At 49.6% G+C, this 19,622-nt stretch overlaps 1 protein-coding gene across 10 annotated transcripts in view; it reads left to right on the forward strand.

Annotated features, from left to right (window-relative positions):
• Positions 1 to 19,342, forward strand: part of IGSF3 (immunoglobulin superfamily member 3) — a 111,493-nt gene extending 92,151 nt beyond the window's left edge. For 7 of the 10 annotated variants that reach the window (XM_082368759.1, XM_082368754.1, XM_082368763.1 and 4 more), the window contains 5 exons: positions 4,927 to 5,337; positions 9,109 to 9,516; positions 13,860 to 14,345; positions 16,177 to 16,401; positions 18,580 to 19,342. In XM_082368759.1, coding sequence (XP_082224885.1) covers positions 4,927 to 5,337; positions 9,109 to 9,516; positions 13,860 to 14,345; positions 16,177 to 16,401; positions 18,580 to 18,671 — 1,622 coding nt within the window. In that variant the 3' untranslated portion in view covers positions 18,672 to 19,342. Of the gene's footprint in view, positions 1 to 4,926; positions 5,338 to 9,108; positions 9,517 to 13,859; positions 14,346 to 16,176 lie in introns of all 10 variants that reach the window. The other 3 variants (XM_082368761.1, XM_082368762.1, XM_082368756.1) reach the window with 2 other exon arrangements.
• The last annotated feature ends 280 nt before the right edge of the window (positions 19,343 to 19,622 follow it).

Below are 19,622 nucleotides of genomic sequence, written 5' to 3' on the forward strand. Positions count from 1 at the left end.
TCTTAGCTCCTAATCAATTCTTTTCTCTTTTAATTTTGAAGCATTGCTTTGCTTCTTTCTGATTTTCTTTAGCACCCAAAACACCCTCCAATTACATCTCCCTAAATACAGAGGAATAAGGGAAATGTCAGCACTCATATTCCAGATATTTACAACCATATCTTGGTTTGGCTATTAAATATTGCACGTTAAAATTGACGAAGCAGGGACTTCCTTGGTGGCGCAGTGGTTAAGAATCCACCTGCCAATGCAGGACGCACGGGTTCAAGCCCTGGTCCGGGGAGATCCCACATGCTGCAGAGCAACCAAGCCCATGAGCCACAATTACTGAGCCCGCGCGCTTAGAGCCCGTGCTCCACAACAAGAGAAGCCACCGCAATGAGAAGCCTGCACACCACAACGAAGAGTAGCCCCCGCTCGCCGCAGCTAGAGAAAGCCCGTGTGCAGCAATGAAGACCCAACGCAGCCAAAAATAAATAAATAAATTTATTAAAAAAAAAAAATTGACGAAGCAATAAACACGCTTCCAGGAGGACAGCCTCCGGTGTAGAAAGCTGACTTGTCACTGGGTGTATTCTGCTGGGATTTTACTGATGGGCAGTCAGGATGAATATTCAGTACCCTCTGGATGCTGCCAAATCCGTTCTCTCCAATTTCTTATTGCTGACCTGGCAGATTGGCAGAGCTGAGGGCTTTTTCTTTGACTTCTGGGAGTCCAGGGCTTGCGACAGTGGCTCTCCTTGTCACAGTCTAGTAGGTGACAGGCTGCCCCATCCTTCAGAGGGATTGGCCCCTCCTTTCTTTCAGGAGAACCTGGGGTTCTCCTTCCGTCCCCTGTGCATGTGGCTTCTGCCCGCTGGCTGTTCACAGATAGAGTGAGCATGAGAGCAGGGGCCCTAGAGGAGTGCCCACCCCGCCCCCCGCGCCTCAGGCCTCGTTGTCATGGTAACACCCGGTGCAACTATTTGGAGTCAGTGAGCAAGGGTCACTGCTGTGTCTGCAGACGGGTAAGGCAGACAGGGCAGTAACCCTCCTTCTATGAGGACAGGTGGGACATGTGCGCGTGCACACACGCACACACGCGCGCACACACACACACACACACACACACTTCCCCCACAGCTCTTCCTTCGTTCTCTCCCAGTCTGTTGGCTGACTTGCGTCCCTCAGTTTGAAAAATCTCTGCTGTGCAGCCACTGGCCCCCTCTCCTCCTAACATGACTGATTACTGTCACGGATCTATAATAAAGAACAGAGTCTTCCTTTTCTCCCTCTGCTCCCTCACTGCCTGTATGCTACCCTCTGGCTGCTGCTTGCACCACTGCACAGAAACTGCTGTCTCTAGAGTTACCTGTGGCCCCCTCACTGCCACACCTGTGGCTTCTCGAACTTAGCGCATCAGAATCACCTGGAGGGCACGTGAGCCCGCAGGTCTCTGGGCCTCACCTGTGGCGTTTGTGAGGCAGCGTCTCCACCCCAGGTGGTGCTGATGCTGCCCGGCCACAGGTGATCCGAGGCCTCAGAAGGAAACTCTCGAGAGGCAGAAAGAAAGGGCCGTTCCCTCCGGCAGGGAACAGCCCCGCTCTGGAAGTCGTGAGGTGCCTGAGAAGGCGGCTGCTGGGTGCGCTGGCATCTGGGCTCGCAGGCGGGGTGCTGAAAGGTGGGGCCTGGCCCGCAGCCTCACACCCTTCTTCCTGCCTCTTCCTCCTGCTGACTCACTGTTGGCGATTAACCAAGTCCTCAGCATCTTGTCTTTCACCTTTGTGTGTATTGCCTAAGTCCATTTCACTCACACAGCCAAGTCCAAGGTTTCTCGGGCTTTCAGGTGCATCTGAGTCACCTGGGGGTCTTGTTAAAAGGCAGAGTCTGGTTCAGGAGGTCTGGGGTGGTGGGGCCCAAGAGTCTGCATTTCTGACAAGCTTCCAGGCGACACAGATGCTGCCACTCTGTGGACGATACTTTCAGTAGCAAGTTTGCCACTTAGGTTTGGCAGTTCTCGATCTAATATGGAGCTTTGAACGTGGGACTGAGCCCGGAAACCGAAAAGAAAGGGGAAGAGTGAAAATGTACTGCGTGTTTATTATAGACCAGGTTCTGTGCTGAACTCTTACTGTAGGATATTGCTTTTAATCTGCACAGCACTCCTGTCAGGTAAATGCTGTGATTGTTCTCATCTTGCAGATGAAAATGCCTACGGTTCTTAAGGGGTCTGGGCTCTCCTAACCCCACGGAGGAAGGTGGTGCCAGCAGGCTGCGCACCGCCCAGGGCAGCGCTGGGCAGGATGTGTGAGTGCTTCCTAATTAGTCGTGCAGGCTGCTGTCTCCCCAGGGCTTCAGGAAAGGTCCTCCCTGTCCTTGAGAAGCGGGAGGAAATTCAGAGTGTAGAAGAGGAGCTGACCCCTTGCCTGCCTGTCAGACATGCACCAAATTTCAAAAATGCCTCTCTTTCAAGCTTTTCAACACTTCACAATATTTTGACGTGGGAAGGAGGGAAAAAAATTGAAATGCTTTGAAACAATTCTCTTCTTGTTCTCAGACTGACCATGTGACTGAGCTGAAGTTTAGTCATAGGCATCCAGTTTAATATATGCGGTTACTATAGCAATGGAGGTTTCCTTAGTAACAGTTGCAAAAATAATCTGGCCCCAATTAATAATGCATTTTAAAGCTCTTTCTACTCTACACTGAACAACCCAGTTTTTTGGGCCCAGAACCAGATAATTCAGGTGGTGTCATTTGCTCTGATAGAGATATCATTTGCATGCGGTGAATCGGGTTGGAAAGGAATGAAAAGGGAGCTGGTTGTTTCAAGTATTAGAGGCAGCGGATATGAAAAGTCGACTGGCAAGCTAATGTGAATCTAGTTTCCAGAGCTTGGTTGCTTGCTGGTAAAGCCTGCCCTGGATTCCAGTGCCCTGGAGGACTTCGTGCGTTTGAAGAAGGGAGAAGTCAGGAGACTGGGCTTGTTCCCAAAAAAAGATGAAACCAGAAGGGTAGGGTCATGGGCCAGGGGATTTCTCTCAGATGGGTGCCGGGTGTATTCTTGATGGCTTGAGAAGGTCTGTAGGTACGTGAATCCAGCTTCCTTTGTGAAGAGTGTCCCCTGATTTAGCACCGGGAAACAGCCTCAGAGTTGCTTTTGTAGTCATGGTATTGGGTGTCGGATTCTGCCGTACTTAGCTCGCTGAATCCTCTCGGCTACTCAGAACCTTTGTCTGTGGGTTACCCCAGTGCCCAGGTGACAGTCTGGGGCTTTCAGAAGTTTCAATTGCCTTGGTGCATGGAACTCAGACCTTGATCCTGTCTTTCCACACTAAGCTCTAAGTGAGCCAGCTAGCCAGCCCTGGCAGAGGAGGCCCAGGCACGACCGTTGGGCTCAGTCCTGTGTCTAGATCAAGAGAGATGACCAGCAGAGGTGCTGGAGAAAGGCCCAGGCCAGCCTGTTCTGGCATCCCCTCTGGGCAGGGTCACTGGAGGAAGCCCAGCTTGCTCTCCCTGTCAGGGTCTGTGCCTTGTCCTGGGTTCCTTTCTCAGCTGACGAGTGATTTAGTCCTCGACAAGTGAAGTGTAAAGAGAAAGGTGAGGGTGGGATGATGCTTTTACTATTAGCTCCGTAAGAGGAACTTGGAATTGTGACTTTTTCCTTTTTCCTCTTTTTCAGTAGAGGGAAGATGGTGGGTAGGGGAAGCAGAGCCAAGTATAGTAATGATGGAATGGGTGAGATCTCAAATTACCTTCATAAGATATATTTCATTAGACCGTGGCTTCTTGCCACCTTAAAGGAGAGCACGGTCATTAATTAGCAGGTAGGGTGGCCCTCTGGAGTCTGCCCTCCCTTCTGGTTTTGGAGCAGGATCGTGAGGGGAAGGGGAGGCCGGAGTTGGCTCTGTTCTGTCCCATTGTTTGTCATTTTCTTCTCTGCCTTCTCTCTTCCCATCCTCCAGGAAGAGCACCCCAGCATCCTCCAGCCACCTGCTACCGTATTCCTCCAGCTCACTCTCGTTCGCTCACCCGCTCACTCACTCACTCACTAACTCACATATCCCAGCAAACACTGATTGAGTGGGTGCTCTCCAAAGCCCGAATCTGGGGGTGCGGTTATGAGAACATCTCCAGGCAGGACCGTCTTATTCTTCAGAGCACCCCCAGCACTTAGCCTCGTGAGGGGCACGGAGTGGGCACACTCTAAATATTTGCAGATCAAATGGAGAAAGCTTGATCTCTGCTCTTGGGGAGCTCGTGGATAGCATGGGAGGGAAGTAAGGAAAAACAAGCTGAAGATGCGTGAGGGTGCTGATGGGAGCACAGAAGAGGGGCATCTGACCCAGTGGGATGGGGGTGAGGGAGAGGAGGACTAGAGGGGGGTGAGCAGGGAGAAGGGTCGGAGGGGAGATGGTAGGAGACAGGCAGGGAGGGCAGCTGAGCAGAGACCGAGCTCAGGGCGGAGCAGCATGGGGAGGTGTGCTGTGGGTGTGACGGGGGAGGCTTGGAGGTGAGTGAGGACAGCGGGGCGAGGGCCGGATCCTGGAGGGACTTTGTACTGTGAAAGGAATTTTTTTTCTCGTCTGTAAGCAGTTGGGAGCCATTAAACTTCTTAAGCAGGGAATTGATACGGGCTGGGTGTGTTTTTGCCGGATCCCCCTGGCGGCCATATGATGGCAGGAGAGCTGGCAGGAGACCAGGGGAGACGGTGAGGACCTGAGCCAGGGAGAGGCAAGGAGGAGGCAAGCGGAGGGCTCTTTGGGGTGAGATTGGCTCTGTTCTGCTGTCCTCAGGCCGAGCCACACTTTGGGGGAAGCCCACCAGTGTTTGGTACTCTAGGAGCCGTGCTGGACGAAACCAGGCGGGGAGCCTGGAGGCGGGACTTGGGCCACATTTCCAGGGGTGTGTGGTGATTCTGCTGAAGCACCCCCTTTTCCTTTGCAGTGACAAAGTTGCAGGTGAGCAAATCAAAGAGGACCCTCACCCTGGTGGAAAACAGGCCCATCCAGCTGAACTGTTCAGTCAAGTCCCAGACCAGCCAGAACTCCCACTTCGCCGTGCTCTGGTACGTCCACAAGCCCTCGGACGCCGACGGCAAGCTCATCCTCAAAACCACCCACAACTCCGCCTTTGAGTACGGCACCTACGCCGAGGAGGAGGGCCTGAGAGCCAGGCTGCAGTTTGAGAGGCACGTGTCCGGGGGTCTGTTCAGCCTCACTGTCCAGAGAGCCGAGGTCAGCGACAGCGGCAGCTACTACTGCCATGTGGAAGAGTGGCTGCTGAGCCCCAACTACGCGTGGTACAAGCTGGCAGAGGAGGTTTCGGGGCGCACGGAAGTCACTGTGAAGCAGCCAGGTAAGGACAGACGGTGCAGCCAGCCTGGGCCCGTAGGCTGAGTGCAGAGACTGCCTGGGGGTGGCAGGGCTCCGCGGGGTCCATGATGGATGTGCGTGCGGTACAGGGCATCATCCTAGGTCACTGCAGGCCCACCCACTTCACCTAGTGGGTCCTGGTGCTGACGGCGAACTCAGAGAAGCATCCTCTGTCAGCATCTGCTGTTGTACACAGCATCTTCACCCGGGAGAGGCCCGAGGGGCAGCTGGGGGTCGCAAGGTGCGGCAAGGCAGGATCCCCGGCGGCGCCTGGATCTCATTCTGGGTTTGCAGTTGGCACCTTGGATCTCGGCCTGGTGCCAGCTCCATACCCAGGATTCCTGCCTGGAAGGCATTTTCTGGTTTCCCCTTCTTCCTTACCACGCACAGCCCACGGATGAGCCCTTCCTGTCTCTGAACGGAACCACCCCTTGGCCCCCTCTCAGACCCTGTGGGTGCAGCCTTTATTCCGTTTATATCCTGCTCCCTGGCAGATGGCGTCTGACTTCTGCCCGAGCACTTCCCAGGAGGGAGAGCTGACTGCCTCCACAGCCCTCAGTTCCACTTTTGGGCAGCCCTGGTTGTTGAAAAGTTCCTCCTCCCTGTAATTTCCCTCTCAGGTTTTAGGTCTGCCCGAGAACAACCCAAGATTAGTCTGAGTCATATCCTTTCCACCATGTGAAGGGAGCCCTTTCTCCTTGTTGAAAAACTCTAGTTCTTTGAACTCCTCACATAGTGCGGCCCTAAGCTCCCTCTCCATCCCTCATTCCTGCGTGCCCTGTAGTTAGTTGTTATCCCTACCTCTGGTGCCCGATGGGCTGTGGGATGCTGTGTTGCCACCCTGAGTCCCATCTCCATGCCTTTGCTTATGCTACCCTCTCCTCCTGGAATGTACCCCTCCTGCAGCTTCTCCCCTGTCTTCACCCCATTCCTAAGACTTTTACTCAGCACCACCTCCAGGAAGCCTTGCCTGATTTCTCCTATATCACCAGGGGTTCCGTATAAAACACATAATGTAATAATTATTTTCATTTCTTCTCCACTATACCGTAAGCATTTTGAGGACAGCTGCTGTGTCTTTGTATCTCCAGCCGCTGACATGACACCCTTAATAAATACTGGTTGAATAAGGAATGAATGGTTGCTTTCCTTGACACCCCAGGGCCTTTGTACTTGCTGTTCTCGTAACCTGGAACGTGTTGACCATAGATGTCCATCTATCTTGTTCTTCCTCAGAGAGGCATTCCTAGCTCATTTTAACTAAAGTGACACCCTAGTCACTCTGTATCCCCTTTCCCCAGCCCCTTCATAGCACATGTCACCACCTGGCATACCTATTCATATATGAGTAATTATGAACTACCTGTTCAGATTTTATACTCATGGAAATTCATTTATCATTGGTTATTATGTTCACTGTAGTGAACACTATCACTTGTTCACTCTTAATATATTCAAATTCACTAGATGGGTAGCCCCATGAGTGAGCACAGATCTTGTTCTCTTTACCATGCTATCCTCACGGCTTGTCTCCCAGGAGGCCTCAATAAAAGTTTATTCCGGGACTTCCCTGGTGGTCTAGTGATTAAGACTCCGTGCTTCCACTGTAGGGGGTGTGGGTTCGATCCCTGGTCGGGGTACTAAGATCCCGCATGGCGCGGCATGGCCAAAAAAAAAAAAGTTCTGTGAGCAAATGGAACCAGATGCAGAAGTCCAGGTGTGGCCTGGCCCTTGCTGAACGCCATGGGGCTCGTCCCCTCCTTTCCTCAGGATATTATATTTCTCACGCTGCCCCAATCCAGGGATTCTCAATCCAGGGATTCAGGTCTGCCCACGGTGACATTTCATGCAGACCCTTCTGGTGCATAAAATAGGAAGCTCTGGTCTAAGTGATTCCTGTTGGTATTTCCAGTGACCTATGTCCTGCCTTCAGGCCAGTCCCTGGGGCTTTTGAGAACTGAAGGTTGCCATTAGGCCCACAGATGTTCTTTCAGGTTTCTGTTCTTCCTGTCTTTTCTCAGTTCTGACCGCTTTCCCCATTGGGAGGTCATGGTCACCCCTCCCCCACCGCATTTCCTCTTAGTCATCATTCTGCCTTTCCCTTTTCTCATTTGTGCTGAAACTAAGAGGTTCTTGGTAGGTCCTAAATTTATCAAGGGAATTTCCCCATTGGAGATGACAGACTCACAGCAAGCTAACTGGGGCAGTGCACTAGGGCTGTAAGGCTTCTTGTCAAAACACAGTGAAATCTCTGCTTATGGGGAACATTAACACTATAAACAGAAAACTCACAGGACACAGATTAAAACAACACATTCCCCCTTTTCCGTTGAGATTTTTAATTTGTGTGTTTTTCTCCCCCTCGCCCCGCTTCGTCTAGTCCCCACCCCCCCCCCTTTTTTTTTAGAAATTCACGTTCTTTTATTTATTTATTTATGACTGTGTTGAGTCTTCGTTTCTGTGCGAGGGCTTTCTCTAGTTGCGGCGAGTGGGGACCACTCTTCATCGTGGTGCGCGGGCCTCTCACCATCGCGGCCTCTCGTTGCGGAGCACAGGCTCCAGACGCGCAGGCTCAGTAATTGTGGCTCACGGGCCCAGTTGCTCCGTGGCATGTGGGATCTTCCCAGACCAGGGCTCGAACCCGTGTCCCCTGCATTGGCAGGCAGACTCTCAACCACTGCGCCACCAGGGAAGCCCTCCCCTTTTTTATTAATAAGAAAGCATACATTTATAGAGCTTTTGGAAAATACTAAAAAAGCACAAAGGAGAAAATAATCTTTCAACGCAGAGACAAGCAGAGTTAATATCTTCCCAAGTATGTATTTTCGGAGACTGGTTATTTGAAATACATTCTCTGTTGTTTTTTAATTTTTTGACCTTTCATTACAAAGGTGAAATAAATGTGCATTATAAAACATTCTGACAGTATTAAAGTGGAAAAGTGAAAAGTGAAAGTACCTCCCCCTCCTCAGATATCACTCAGGAGGTGTCCTTCCCAGGGGCTTCTGTGCATTTACAGTTCCATAGCTTTTTAACCCCTCTGGTCCAAAGAGGCTTTTGGGCCCTTTATGAAATTGTATGTGATCAGAGTGTACCGCATTTAATGACACTTTTTCTGTGGAGGAGAATCTGATTGGCTGAGGTTTCAAACAACAATCAGCATCCGTCTTTTCTTTACTGATGTCAGTTCAGTTCTGTTTCCACCTTGAGAGGGAACCCGTGTGGGGTTTTTTTTGGTAAAGAAAGTAAGAACCGCAATTCTTAGGGCCAGCTAGTGAACGTATTAACGTGGCTTTCCCCTGCAGTTCTTTTGAGGCAGACAGCCCAGCACATTCTAGCCATCATGTAGTCAGTTTTAAAAATTTGCTCTCCCAGCAGGGTTCTCACCATGCCCTTTGCTGTCCCTTCCCAGCCACCCCCTCCCCTTGGCCATACTCTTTGTGGTCTGCTGTCCCTTGGACGTGGAGTCATCTACCGTGCACGCTCGTCCTCTCCTAAGCATCTGAACCGATGAGAGTTATAAATTAGGGGGCAGCTGTTACCGTAACATTGAACTCCATGAAACTCAGGCACTCAGACCCGTGATCAAGAACTCAGAAGGTTCAGGGTGTGGGCCTGAGCAGTGCTTCTGCTGATTGAGCGTGCTGCTGTCCTCCTGCGTTTGGAAGGCACCTGCTCACATCTGCCGGGAAGGGGCGCATGCAAGTGGCTCGTTGTTTTCTTGTTGGCAACATCTCTTTCCTCGCCTTTGCAGACAGCCGCCTGAAGCTCAGCCAGGCGCAGGGCAACCTGTCGGTTCTGGAGATGCGGCAGGTGCAGCTGGAGTGTGTGGTCCTGAACCGCACGAGCGCGGCCTCGCAGCTGCTGGTGGAGTGGTTCGTGTGGAAGCCCAACCACCCGGAGCGGGAGACCTTGGCCCGCCTGAGTCGCGACGCCACCTTCCACTACGGAGAGCAGGCGGCCAAGAACAACCTGAAGGGCCGGCTGCACTTGGAGAGCCCTTCCCCGGGCGTGTACCGGCTCTTCATCCAGAACGTGGCGGTGCAGGACAGCGGAACCTACAGCTGCCGCGTCGAGGAGTGGCTGCCCAGCCCTGGCGGCACGTGGTACAGACGGGCAGAGGACACCGCTGGCCAGACGGCTGTTCGAGTCGTGCGACCAGGTGAGGGTTAATGCCCCCAGGCCTCCGCTCTCTTTGGTGGTTCCTCCTCTAAGTGGGATATTTTATGCACTGCATAAAATTAGTTAATTTTAAAGTGAACTAATTGTTAATTAAATTAACGCAATTAATTAGTTACTTACAGTTAAATATATGAGCATTTACATTGTACATTTGCATTCACAGTTGTCTGAGATTTTTTTTTCCCCTAGTAAATGGAAAATTGCACATCTGGCTTTGGCCTAAGGTGATTCTGTTTCTTAACTAGAATAGCATTTGTCAATTATTTATTCCAGAGCCTAGAATATTTTCTTTTTAAAGAATACATTCAGATTCAGACAAGTGGCAAAAATCTTGCAACAGTAGCCATGCGGTTCAGAAAATTCAGCTTGTGGATTTTCAGTGGAAAAGAATTGATTCATATGATTTAAATGGAAAATGAAGTAGCTGCAGCCTTTATACTCTCACTTCCTAATAATTTTATTGGTACTGATGACTGTTCTCTGTGGCCTTGTGCTTTTCTTTATTGTTGCTTCTAAAGTACCCAAATGCATATAATTACTGGGTAGAATTATTGTTCCACATTCAAACACATGATTAAAGCAGAGATTTGCAGGGTTCCTGTGTCCTGCGAAACATCACATCATCATTCATTCATACCAGAGCAGAAAGTCAGTGATCCCCTGAAGGACATGGAGCGGAAATGCACTGTGACCTCCATGTCGGGGAATGCTTTGTCTTGTGTTCTGGCATCCAGGGTTCTGTTTGTGGTCGTGAGCACTGTTGGAAGCGTTCATAATGTTTTCACATCTAAGTAGAGCAGCTCTTTTTGTTGGTGGAATCCTGGAGCTTCACGGTTATGCCCGCCCTACACATCATGGAACACACTTCGGGGAGTGCATACAGCCTTTGTTACAGGAGAGGGACATTATCTCTCTCCTCCGTGTCTTGCCTAAGCTGGAGGGGAAATTGCCTCTACTCTGAGTCACTCATATTTCCCATGAGCTTTCTTCCCCCGTCCCCCTTGCTTAGAAGCTGCTGCGTGTCTTTTCCCAAAGGTAAATGGTAAGTACGGCAGCGGAACACTCTGCCCCTCCACCTCCCACCCATTTCAGAGATCCGCACACTGAGGCCCCAGGCAGCGTGGGAGGAGGCAGCCAGCTGCATCCCAGCCCCAGTGAGGCTGTTTATGTTCAGTCTTCAAAACAACCCCAAGTGGTCGGTTTTACTGTCGAGGGAACTGAAGCCTGAAGAGAAATGTTGCACAGCCAGCACTTTGAGCAGACTGGGTGGTCGCCCAAATTTCCCTCCCGGCACACTGTGTGCTCACAATGTGACCCCTAAATCTGCAGCCCTGAGTCTGCCTTGTGTTCAGTCAGTTGAGTAGCCTGCCTTCCTCCCTCCCTCCCTCCTTCCTTCCTTCCTTCCTTTCTTCCCTGATTATATAAGGTGATCATGCTAATAACAAAGCATTTGGAAAACAGAAAAATATAGGTTTGAAAAGAAAATTTATCTGTGGGGACTTCCCTGGTGGTCCAGTGGTTAAGACTCCGCACTTCCAATGCAGGGGGCACAGGTTCAATCCCTGGTCGAGGAACTGAGATCCCGCATGCCCTACAACCAAAAAAACCAAAAAGTTATGTGTAATCTCACTACCTACGTATCTTCATATTCCCTCTGTCTCTCTCCCTCTCCCTCTCTCTCTCTCAACGAAGTCAGGATCTTACTGTTTTATGTGATTTTTTTTTTCCCCACTCAGCATTCTTTTGTGAGCCTTTCCCCATGTCATTGAAAGCATTTCATGACCACCATTTTTACTGGTTGCATAACATTCGTTATGTAGATGTACCTCAAAGCTTTTTTTCTGAGATATAAGTTGAACATAGAGAAGACTTGAAATAAAAGAGCTCTAAAAGTTGGGTTAAGAATTGCCTTGCATTGCTTAGGGGCGACCATAGTATGAAATATACAAACTGAAGGACTACCCTGGGTGATATTGTAGCTGAGTAGATTAGTAGTTGTGTTTGGCTCACTGGGGAAGAGAGAGAACCAACCACATTCCTCACCCACAGCCCAGAGTCACTGGTCAAGGTCACAGCATGGGAGCATCAGCATGACCTCGGGGAGGGGCAGGGATGAACTTTTTTCCTGTAGCTTACACATGGAAAAGGAAGGAAAGAGTGTCAAAGGCTGACCAGGGAGATACTTTGGCCTCTTCTAGAAGGGGACAGACATGGGAAACCAATAACTTGAGTCATTAACAGAGACAAGGCACTTGAAGGGGCCCCGAAAAATTGTGAGCTTTAGATGAGAAGACAGCAAAGAGAGAGTAGATGGGAAGAGGCCCTTCTAGGGAACTGAATGTCCCACGGTCCCTGACCACCTTGCCATGATGGGTCCATTGCCTCACTGCACAGTGTCTCTCTCTGTTGGCATGTCAGCCTTGCTCCCTGGAGGGATAAGGCGATGAGTGAGGGAGTTTGAGTCGCCTGTGAACTGATTTCCTGTCCTGCCGCTTTCCGCCCTCCAGCATCTCTCCCCAGCCCCGGTGATAGCTGAGCTGATGGCACCGTGCCTGCCACCTACAGCTGGTTCCTAAGCTTTTGTGTCCAGCGGTGCACACAAGGTTCCAGATGTGCTGAGGGGGGTGGGGAGGGGCTTGTCAGAGCCCCACGGAAGCAGTGGTAACCAGCTTTGTGTTCACTGGCACGCCGATTCAGCCACTTCATTGAAAGCCCAGGACAGTACTTGGGAAATGCTCCTATTTGGTTGTCATCCAAGTAGAATCCGATTTGGTCTCTCTACTTTCGTTGATGCCACATTGGCATCTTTCATGAGCATTTCCTAAACAGAGCCAAAGGGAGGCCTTTTAGGAGGTAGGGAGTGAATTACTTGTTTAGAACCTACCCCAGTGAGCCAAAACCCGCAATAGAAAGAAACAGATACAGCTGTCTGGTGGTGTCTGTGGGATGTGATTTACCTGCTCAGGTGTCTCTCCGTGGCTAGTCTGCATCTTCCACCTCTGTCAGGACACTGTCTGTGTTATCCTCCTGGGGGTCCATACTCAGGGTGAGGGGCCCTTTCAGGTTTATTGTCTGTTGTTTAGCTTCAATCCTTTGAGAATTATTACCTCCTTGGGTTGGTTCCCTGTGGTGTAGGCAATAATCTACATGCACCCGGTTTAAATTCAAAAGCTGCTGATGGGGTGAATTCATTTCCAAGGGCTGCCATAACAGATTAGCACAAGCATTGTAGCTTCAAACAACAGAAATCTATTCTCTCTCAGTTCTGGAGGCTAGAAGTGTGAAATCAAGGTGTCATCAGGGACCTGCTCCCCCGAAGGTTCTAGGGAGGGGTCCTTCCTTGCCTGTTCCAGCTTCTCACGGCCCCGTGTTCCCTGGCTTGTGGCTGCATCACTCCAGTCTCTGCCTCTGCCTTCCCGTGTCCTTCTCTCTGTGTGTCTCTCTGTGTCCTCTCCTCTTCCTATATTTAGGCTTGCCCCAAATCAGTATATGAGTGCATCTTAACTAATTACATCTGCAAAGACCCTGTTTCCAGTTAAGGAAATTCGGAGGGTCCAGGTAGACATGAATTTGGGTGGACACTATTCAACCACTACAAGGGGTTACAGTGAAAATAAGTGTCCCTCCCTCCCTGGACCCCTATAAGCATCCATGTTACCAGCTCCTTGTGCATTCTTCCACAGATGTTCCATGCAAATATAAACAGATTCCTTTTTTTTTTCTTTTTTTTTTTATTATTTATTTTATTTTTTTTTGGCTGCATTGGGTCTTCGTTGCTGCACACGGGCTTTCTCTAGTTGTGGCGAGCGGGGGCTACTCTTCGTTGCGGTGCGCGGGCTTCTCATCGCGGTGGCTTCTCTTGTTGTGGAGCACGGGCTCTAGGCGCACGGGCTTCAGTAGATGCGGTGGTGGGCTCAGTAGTTGTGGCTCACGGGCTCTAGAGCGCAGGCTCAGTAGTTGTGGCGCATGGGCTTAGTTGCTCCCATGGCATGTTGGATCGTCCCGGACCAGGGCTCGAACCCGTGTCCCCTGCATTGGCAGGCGGATTCTTAACCACTGTGCCACCAGGGAAGCCCCTAAACAGATTCTTGTGTCAGTATAAAACTTATTTTCTATTTTCTTCCACTCGATGATGCATAGAGTGCACCGTGTGCTGTACTCTTAACAGTTTTTCTTGAATCTCCTTCCACCTCTCTGCACACAGCGCCCCCTTGTTCCTTTCAGTAGATACATAGAATCCTCTTGTATATTACTAGAACATATTTAGTGGTGGACATTTAGGTTGTTTTGAACAGAAATTAAAACAGCCTTGTCTCCCCCCAGATGCCGCCCTGCAGGTGGACACGGTGGTCCCCAATGCCACGGTGTCCGAGAAGGCAGCTTTCCAGCTGGACTGTAGCATCGTGTCTCGCTCCAGCCAGGACTCCCGCTTCGCTGTGGCCTGGTACTCCCTGAGGACTAAAGCTGGAGGGAAAAGGGGCAGCCCTGGCCTGGAAGATGGGGAGGAGGAGGAGGAGGAGGAGGAGGAGGGGGAAGAAGAGGAGGAAGAGGACCCCACAGAGCGGACAGCCCTGCTGAGCGTGGGCCCAGACGCTGTCTTTGGCCCAGAGGGCAGCCCCTGGGAGGGCAGGCTTCGCTTCCAGAGGCTCTCCCCGCTACTCTACCGGCTCACAGTGCTGCAGGCCAGCCCCCAGGACACGGGCAACTACTCCTGCCGTGTGGAGGAGTGGCTACCCAGCCCTCAGAAGGAATGGTACCGGCTGACGGAGGAGGAGTCGGCCCCCATCGGCATCCGGGTTCTGGACACAAGTGAGTTTTTCCAGTTTTCAGGGGGAGGATGTCACTCCGGTTGATTCCAGCTGTCCGGAAGATAAAATCAGAGCTTGATGGTGGACTGCTAAGCCGTTTTCTTGCCTGTTGTGGGCATTTAGGATTTGACAAACCAGTTCATATAACTGACCCTTGATTGCCCTTGGGAAAAATAGAGAGAGGAATTAAAGTGATAATTGAAGTGATAATCTTTATAATAAGCTTGATGCTCCACCAGATTCAATTTTAGTTGGATTTCATTATACAAGTGTATTGTTAGATGTTACCTTGTTACTCGTTAGAATGTCCAGCTTAGTCTCCTTTTAGCAAATCAGCAACAGGAGAGGAAGAAAAAATAAAATGAAGTCTGAGTACCTCACTGCCATTCTCCCTATTTCTCAAGTTCCTGAGTCATTTTTATTTTGGAGGGTAACTTGGAGGATTAGGTGGATTTTGCATGGTTAGTTGGGAAGACCAGCCTAGAAGGGCAATGATGTTATAGAGCATCTGGAAAGAGCTTAGCAGCAGCTCTGTTAGCCAGCAGCTATTGCTACAGAATGATCCAGAACCCAATGTTTTTATCATACCGAGGGACTCATGAACAGAGACTGGAGGAAATACTTGCTGACCTGAATTATTAGTTCTAACGAGGAGCTCTTTTGGTTGACCTTCTGTCAAAATGTGGAATTTATCAGACTGAAAATGGTGTTTGTTATAGTAGAATTAGCCTATGATAGAGAGATTAAAAATTGGCTAGAAATTTCAACTTCTCATCACAACATTTTATCAGATCATTTTGAGTTTTGTCAGCTTTTTCTTTTCTTTGATAACCTCCTGTTTATTAAATACAACCTTAGGAAGTTGAGGTTTCGTTGGTCAAAAGTGTTTGATATCACCAATCTCACAGACCTTGGAAATCTAATAAGTGTAAGTGTGCGTTAAATTTTCTTAGTAATACTGATGAGCAACAGCTATGCAGTAGAAAGGAAAGCCGAAAAAAACCCACAAAAAACCCTAAATCGTACTTAGACCCCCTAATGATCTGCTGAATAACCCACTGTCCAAAAGTACAAGCGAGGGTGTTTAGACCACATTTTTTCTGCCCACTGTGGCTGTTCAAACTTAGTAAACTTCACAGAACATAGAGATCATGCAGCAGCCTTATTTTACAGAGAAAATGCAGCCTCCCAGAGCCCAGGCTCCTGTCACAGAGCAGCAGTCCTTGATGAGGTCAGGGGTGTGAGGTTTCATTCTCCTCTGTATCCAGGAATAACTAACACTGTGTTCTGTGCAGCCACAGATACACTGCAGACATTTGTAAGTGGTCCATAATGACTGTTTAATTGATAACATTAATCAAATGAGCATCATTTCTGGTAAAACTGCTCTCAGAAGCTGGTGGGTAGAGAATGTGTTCTGTTCCAAAGGACGTTGGCAGCAGAAGTAAGTGCAAAGGGACACGTAAAATACAACCAGGAGGGAGGTTCAGGCTGACGTGGAGTCAGCGTCTTCACCGCTCCAGATACAGCTGAGTTCACAATCAATAAATTACACTTTTTTTGGTGTGGCTTTCCAAGCAATACAACTGACTCATAGTGGGAAATGGAGGCATGGCTTTGTTTGAACTTCCAGCTGTGTTGGAAGAGATGGTGGTTGTGAAAACAAGAATACCAGGGTAGTCTGCCCTCCAGTAGTGGCAGGAGGGGAAAGACAGGGTGGATGCAGGAGTGCTGCCAAGTCGCATCCACGCAGTTGGGTGGGGTCTTCAGGAGTGAGTGAGAGTCCAGGTTCTCAGCCCTCATTGTCCTGTCACCCTCTCGGTCCTTTTCAGGTTCCACCCTGCAGTCCATCATCTGCTCCAACGACGCGCTCTTCTACTTCGTCTTCTTCTACCCTTTCCCCATCTTCGGCATCCTTATCATCACCATCCTGCTGGTGCGCTTCAAGAGCCGGAACTCCAGCAAGAACTCCGACGGGAAGAATGGGGTGCCCCTGTTGTGGATCAAGGAACCACACCTCAACTACTCCCCCACTTGCCTGGAGCCCCCTGTGCTCAGTATCCACCCAGGAGCCATAGACTAAGGGGACCCCTGGCGGTCATAAGCCACAGAGGAGCTGAGGCTCTCCCCACTGCCTCTTGCTCTGCGATCAGACAGCGGACAGCACCCGACCTCTGGGGTGCTCTCACAGAACACGGTCGGACTTGAGAAGTGTTCGGAGTCGCCGCTCAGCCAGAGGCAGACTGCCTCTAGGTGGCAGTCTTGGTTGGTTAGCTATTTTCGAGCAGATGGCGCCATCCTGCCGAATTAGGTTGCTTGTTTCTGTTTTCGGTAATGTGGTGAGTAGCTCCCGGTGCCACGTCTACTCACTGATTTATATAGTATTCTCAGATATAGATGTTACAGGGGTTCTTATTCTTTGTAAGGGACGCTTTTTCAATCCCTTTGGTTTACGCTTTTTGGATTCCATAATGTTGGGGACAAATTACTCTTAAATACAACTGATGGCAGCAGGAAGGACGAACTTTATAGCGCAAAGGAATCTCTTCCAAGACTTTTTTCATTTTTGCACACTTGAAAATGCCACCCATGGATCAAAATATACCCAAACATTTTTTACTTCCTTAACGAGACTTGAAAATTATGTGTAGTGTGGGCCCAATTTGTATCTTATATTTTCCCTCAGCTGGAGTTGTTGGAACCACTTTGTAGTCAAGATGAAAGCATTGAATTTTGCTTCAAAGAACTGTACATACAAGATAAATCCTGCATAACCCCACTAGGAGTAGATAGCGCCCAGCCTAGCCTATCTGTTGGGGAGGCAATAGGCTTCATCCCAACCTTGCCAAAACATGAGCAAACTCTGTTGGAGAACAAGTCAGAAGCTCCAGACAGCACACACTTTGCAAGTTAAAGTGGGCAGAGGGCTGCTTGTAGCAGCTGCTGACTTTCAGATTGATCAGTCACTGATTAGTGAAAGACGGAAACAAGGCTGGTTGTTGGCTTGGTCTGTTCTGCAAGGGCAGTCTCTGACTGATAACTGCGAGCAGGTGGGCTTCTATTTTCAGGTGCTTTGCCAAACTCTTAAGGGAAGATGGCCAGTGAGCCTGCAGAGGGCCCAGCAGCCCCCGCATAGGCCGTCGGGAGGCACTGGGGCTGGCTGACAACTAAGGTTCGTGAACATTGGGACAGTCAGCCAGCAGTGAGGGGCGGGTTTCCAGAGGCAGGCATTGTAGAACAGGGAGGAATAGCTACCTCCCTGGAGATATGAAGACTAGGTTTTCCTTCTTCCTTCCAATTAGATTTTTCTCAAAGATACTGATGTCTTTCCTGTTCGCCGTTTGACCTGCATTTCACTGCCATAAGAATATCTGCCCAGGTGAGGCCCAGACGCAGCCCTTTGTAATCTTTATGGATTACCTCATCTCGGCAGAAAGTGATCACCTGCCTTTGTCTGTGGATTTTTTTATCTTTCCCTTTCTTAGATCTTGTTTGTGGCTTTAGGTGATTTGGTTGTTCACTGTCATGGCAGCTTTTTATTTGAATGCCCCTTAAAGCCTGGCGAAGGCCAGTGTCACCTGTTATTTTACACTTGCTGGGCAAGATGCTGGGCTCTGGAGCATCATCGGTTGCAAGTGTTTCCTTTTGCCCGCTCCATGAAGATGTTTGTCTGCCCTGGCTTTCTCATATTTTGCTGGCCAAAAGGTCCATCTCCCTTCCTTATGAACTTGCAGCTTGAATCCCAAGGGAGTTCCCACTTTGGAAAAAACATCCAGGGATTCTGGAACTGAGTCTAACCAGAGAGATTAGTGTGAAACCCTGTTCTGAGACAGAACAGACTCCAGGGGAGGGCTGTAGGATTCCAGGCCACGTGGGTGCTGATCCTTGTTGGCGTCTGCGGGTGCGCAGGGGGCCTGGGTGCTCGGCAGGTGCTTTGATGTGTCACAGCCAAGGGGGAAGCAAGGCAACTGCCCAGCCGTTTTCTGAGGGACTTACATAGGCTGCCTTCTCTCCCTCCCAGATACACCAGTCCTCTCCTGTGAGACTGTGTAGGCACCGCCACCTGAATCCCACTGATGCCTCACGTACTCGTCCCCATTTCTTGTGCTGCATCAATGCTGTAGAGGTACACAACAGGCGCAGTGTTGAGGAAATAAGGCGGTCTTTGGCCCCATTTCTTCATTTCAGGGTGTGGGCTTTCAGTGGGAAATTGCTGGCCCTTAATTAATAGACAGAGCCAACTCGAGAAGATGATGTACATTCCCTCTGTCTGAAAGGAAAGATGCCGGAGGGCTGGCTGGAACTGGGACGCATAATGAAGATCTGAGTTTGAATTGGTTCACAGAAGAAAGAAAAGCCAGTGCTGCACATAAGTAAGTGAAGCACTTGCAGGAGATTTGAAAGGAAAAAAAAGAAACCGAAGCCAGTATTTTAATAACTTTTTTTTTTTTTTTTCTGTGCATTTTCTATTGGGCCAGGGGATACTGTCAAAGGGTGAGCTTTTCAGCTTTCTATGAAAATCCCCAGGACCTTCTTTCTTTGGCCATTTCTATGGAAATGTGGCGTCAAATGAGTGATAATGGTGGCCTCCAGTGGCTGGGAAACCTCACTGCAAGTTGCCTACAGGAGAGACACGCAGAGGAAAACTGCCGACTGCTCTCTTGACTTATCTACATCTACGATGTTGCATTAATGAAAAACGACACTGTGCTAGGCCCGTTCCAGGACATGGATGTGACCACACCCTCTTTCCCCAGGGTGTTTCTGTAGCAAGTTTTCATATTCTTTTCAAACAATGGTTTCTCTGCGTTAGCTTTTGAAGAAAAAAAAAAAGAGGTAGGGTAGGCAAACTACCCATGCATGATGTAGAGAGCTGTTGATTTGTTTTTGTTTGTTTTTTTAAAGGAAAACTATTTGTAAGATGTTGCACTAAAATGTTTTATATACACTTCAGAGACCTGTAGTAAATTATGTTGAAAATATGGCTGTTTACATTGACTAGAGCCCACTGTCCTTCTTTCTCCTCACTAATCAGCCACTCTTGTCTACGGAGCTGTGCCCTGGGGGCCTGGAGTCCTGCCCCGGACTTTGGCTTGCTAAACTCAGGGTTTGTGAATTGCGGCTTCTATGATCACGCCCCACCCCCAGCGCAAGTGGCACCTTTGTACAAGTGATAAAAACCACCCCTTTCTCGAGACACTTTACTCTCGGCTGCTGAAAATGTATGTATATCACACATACATACATACACACACATCTACCCTGACTGTCAAGGCCA

The sequence above is a fragment of the Balaenoptera borealis genome (genome assembly GCF_965194805.1).
Source record: "Balaenoptera borealis genome assembly, chromosome: 1".
Lineage (NCBI taxonomy): Eukaryota > Metazoa > Chordata > Mammalia > Artiodactyla > Balaenopteridae > Balaenoptera > Balaenoptera borealis.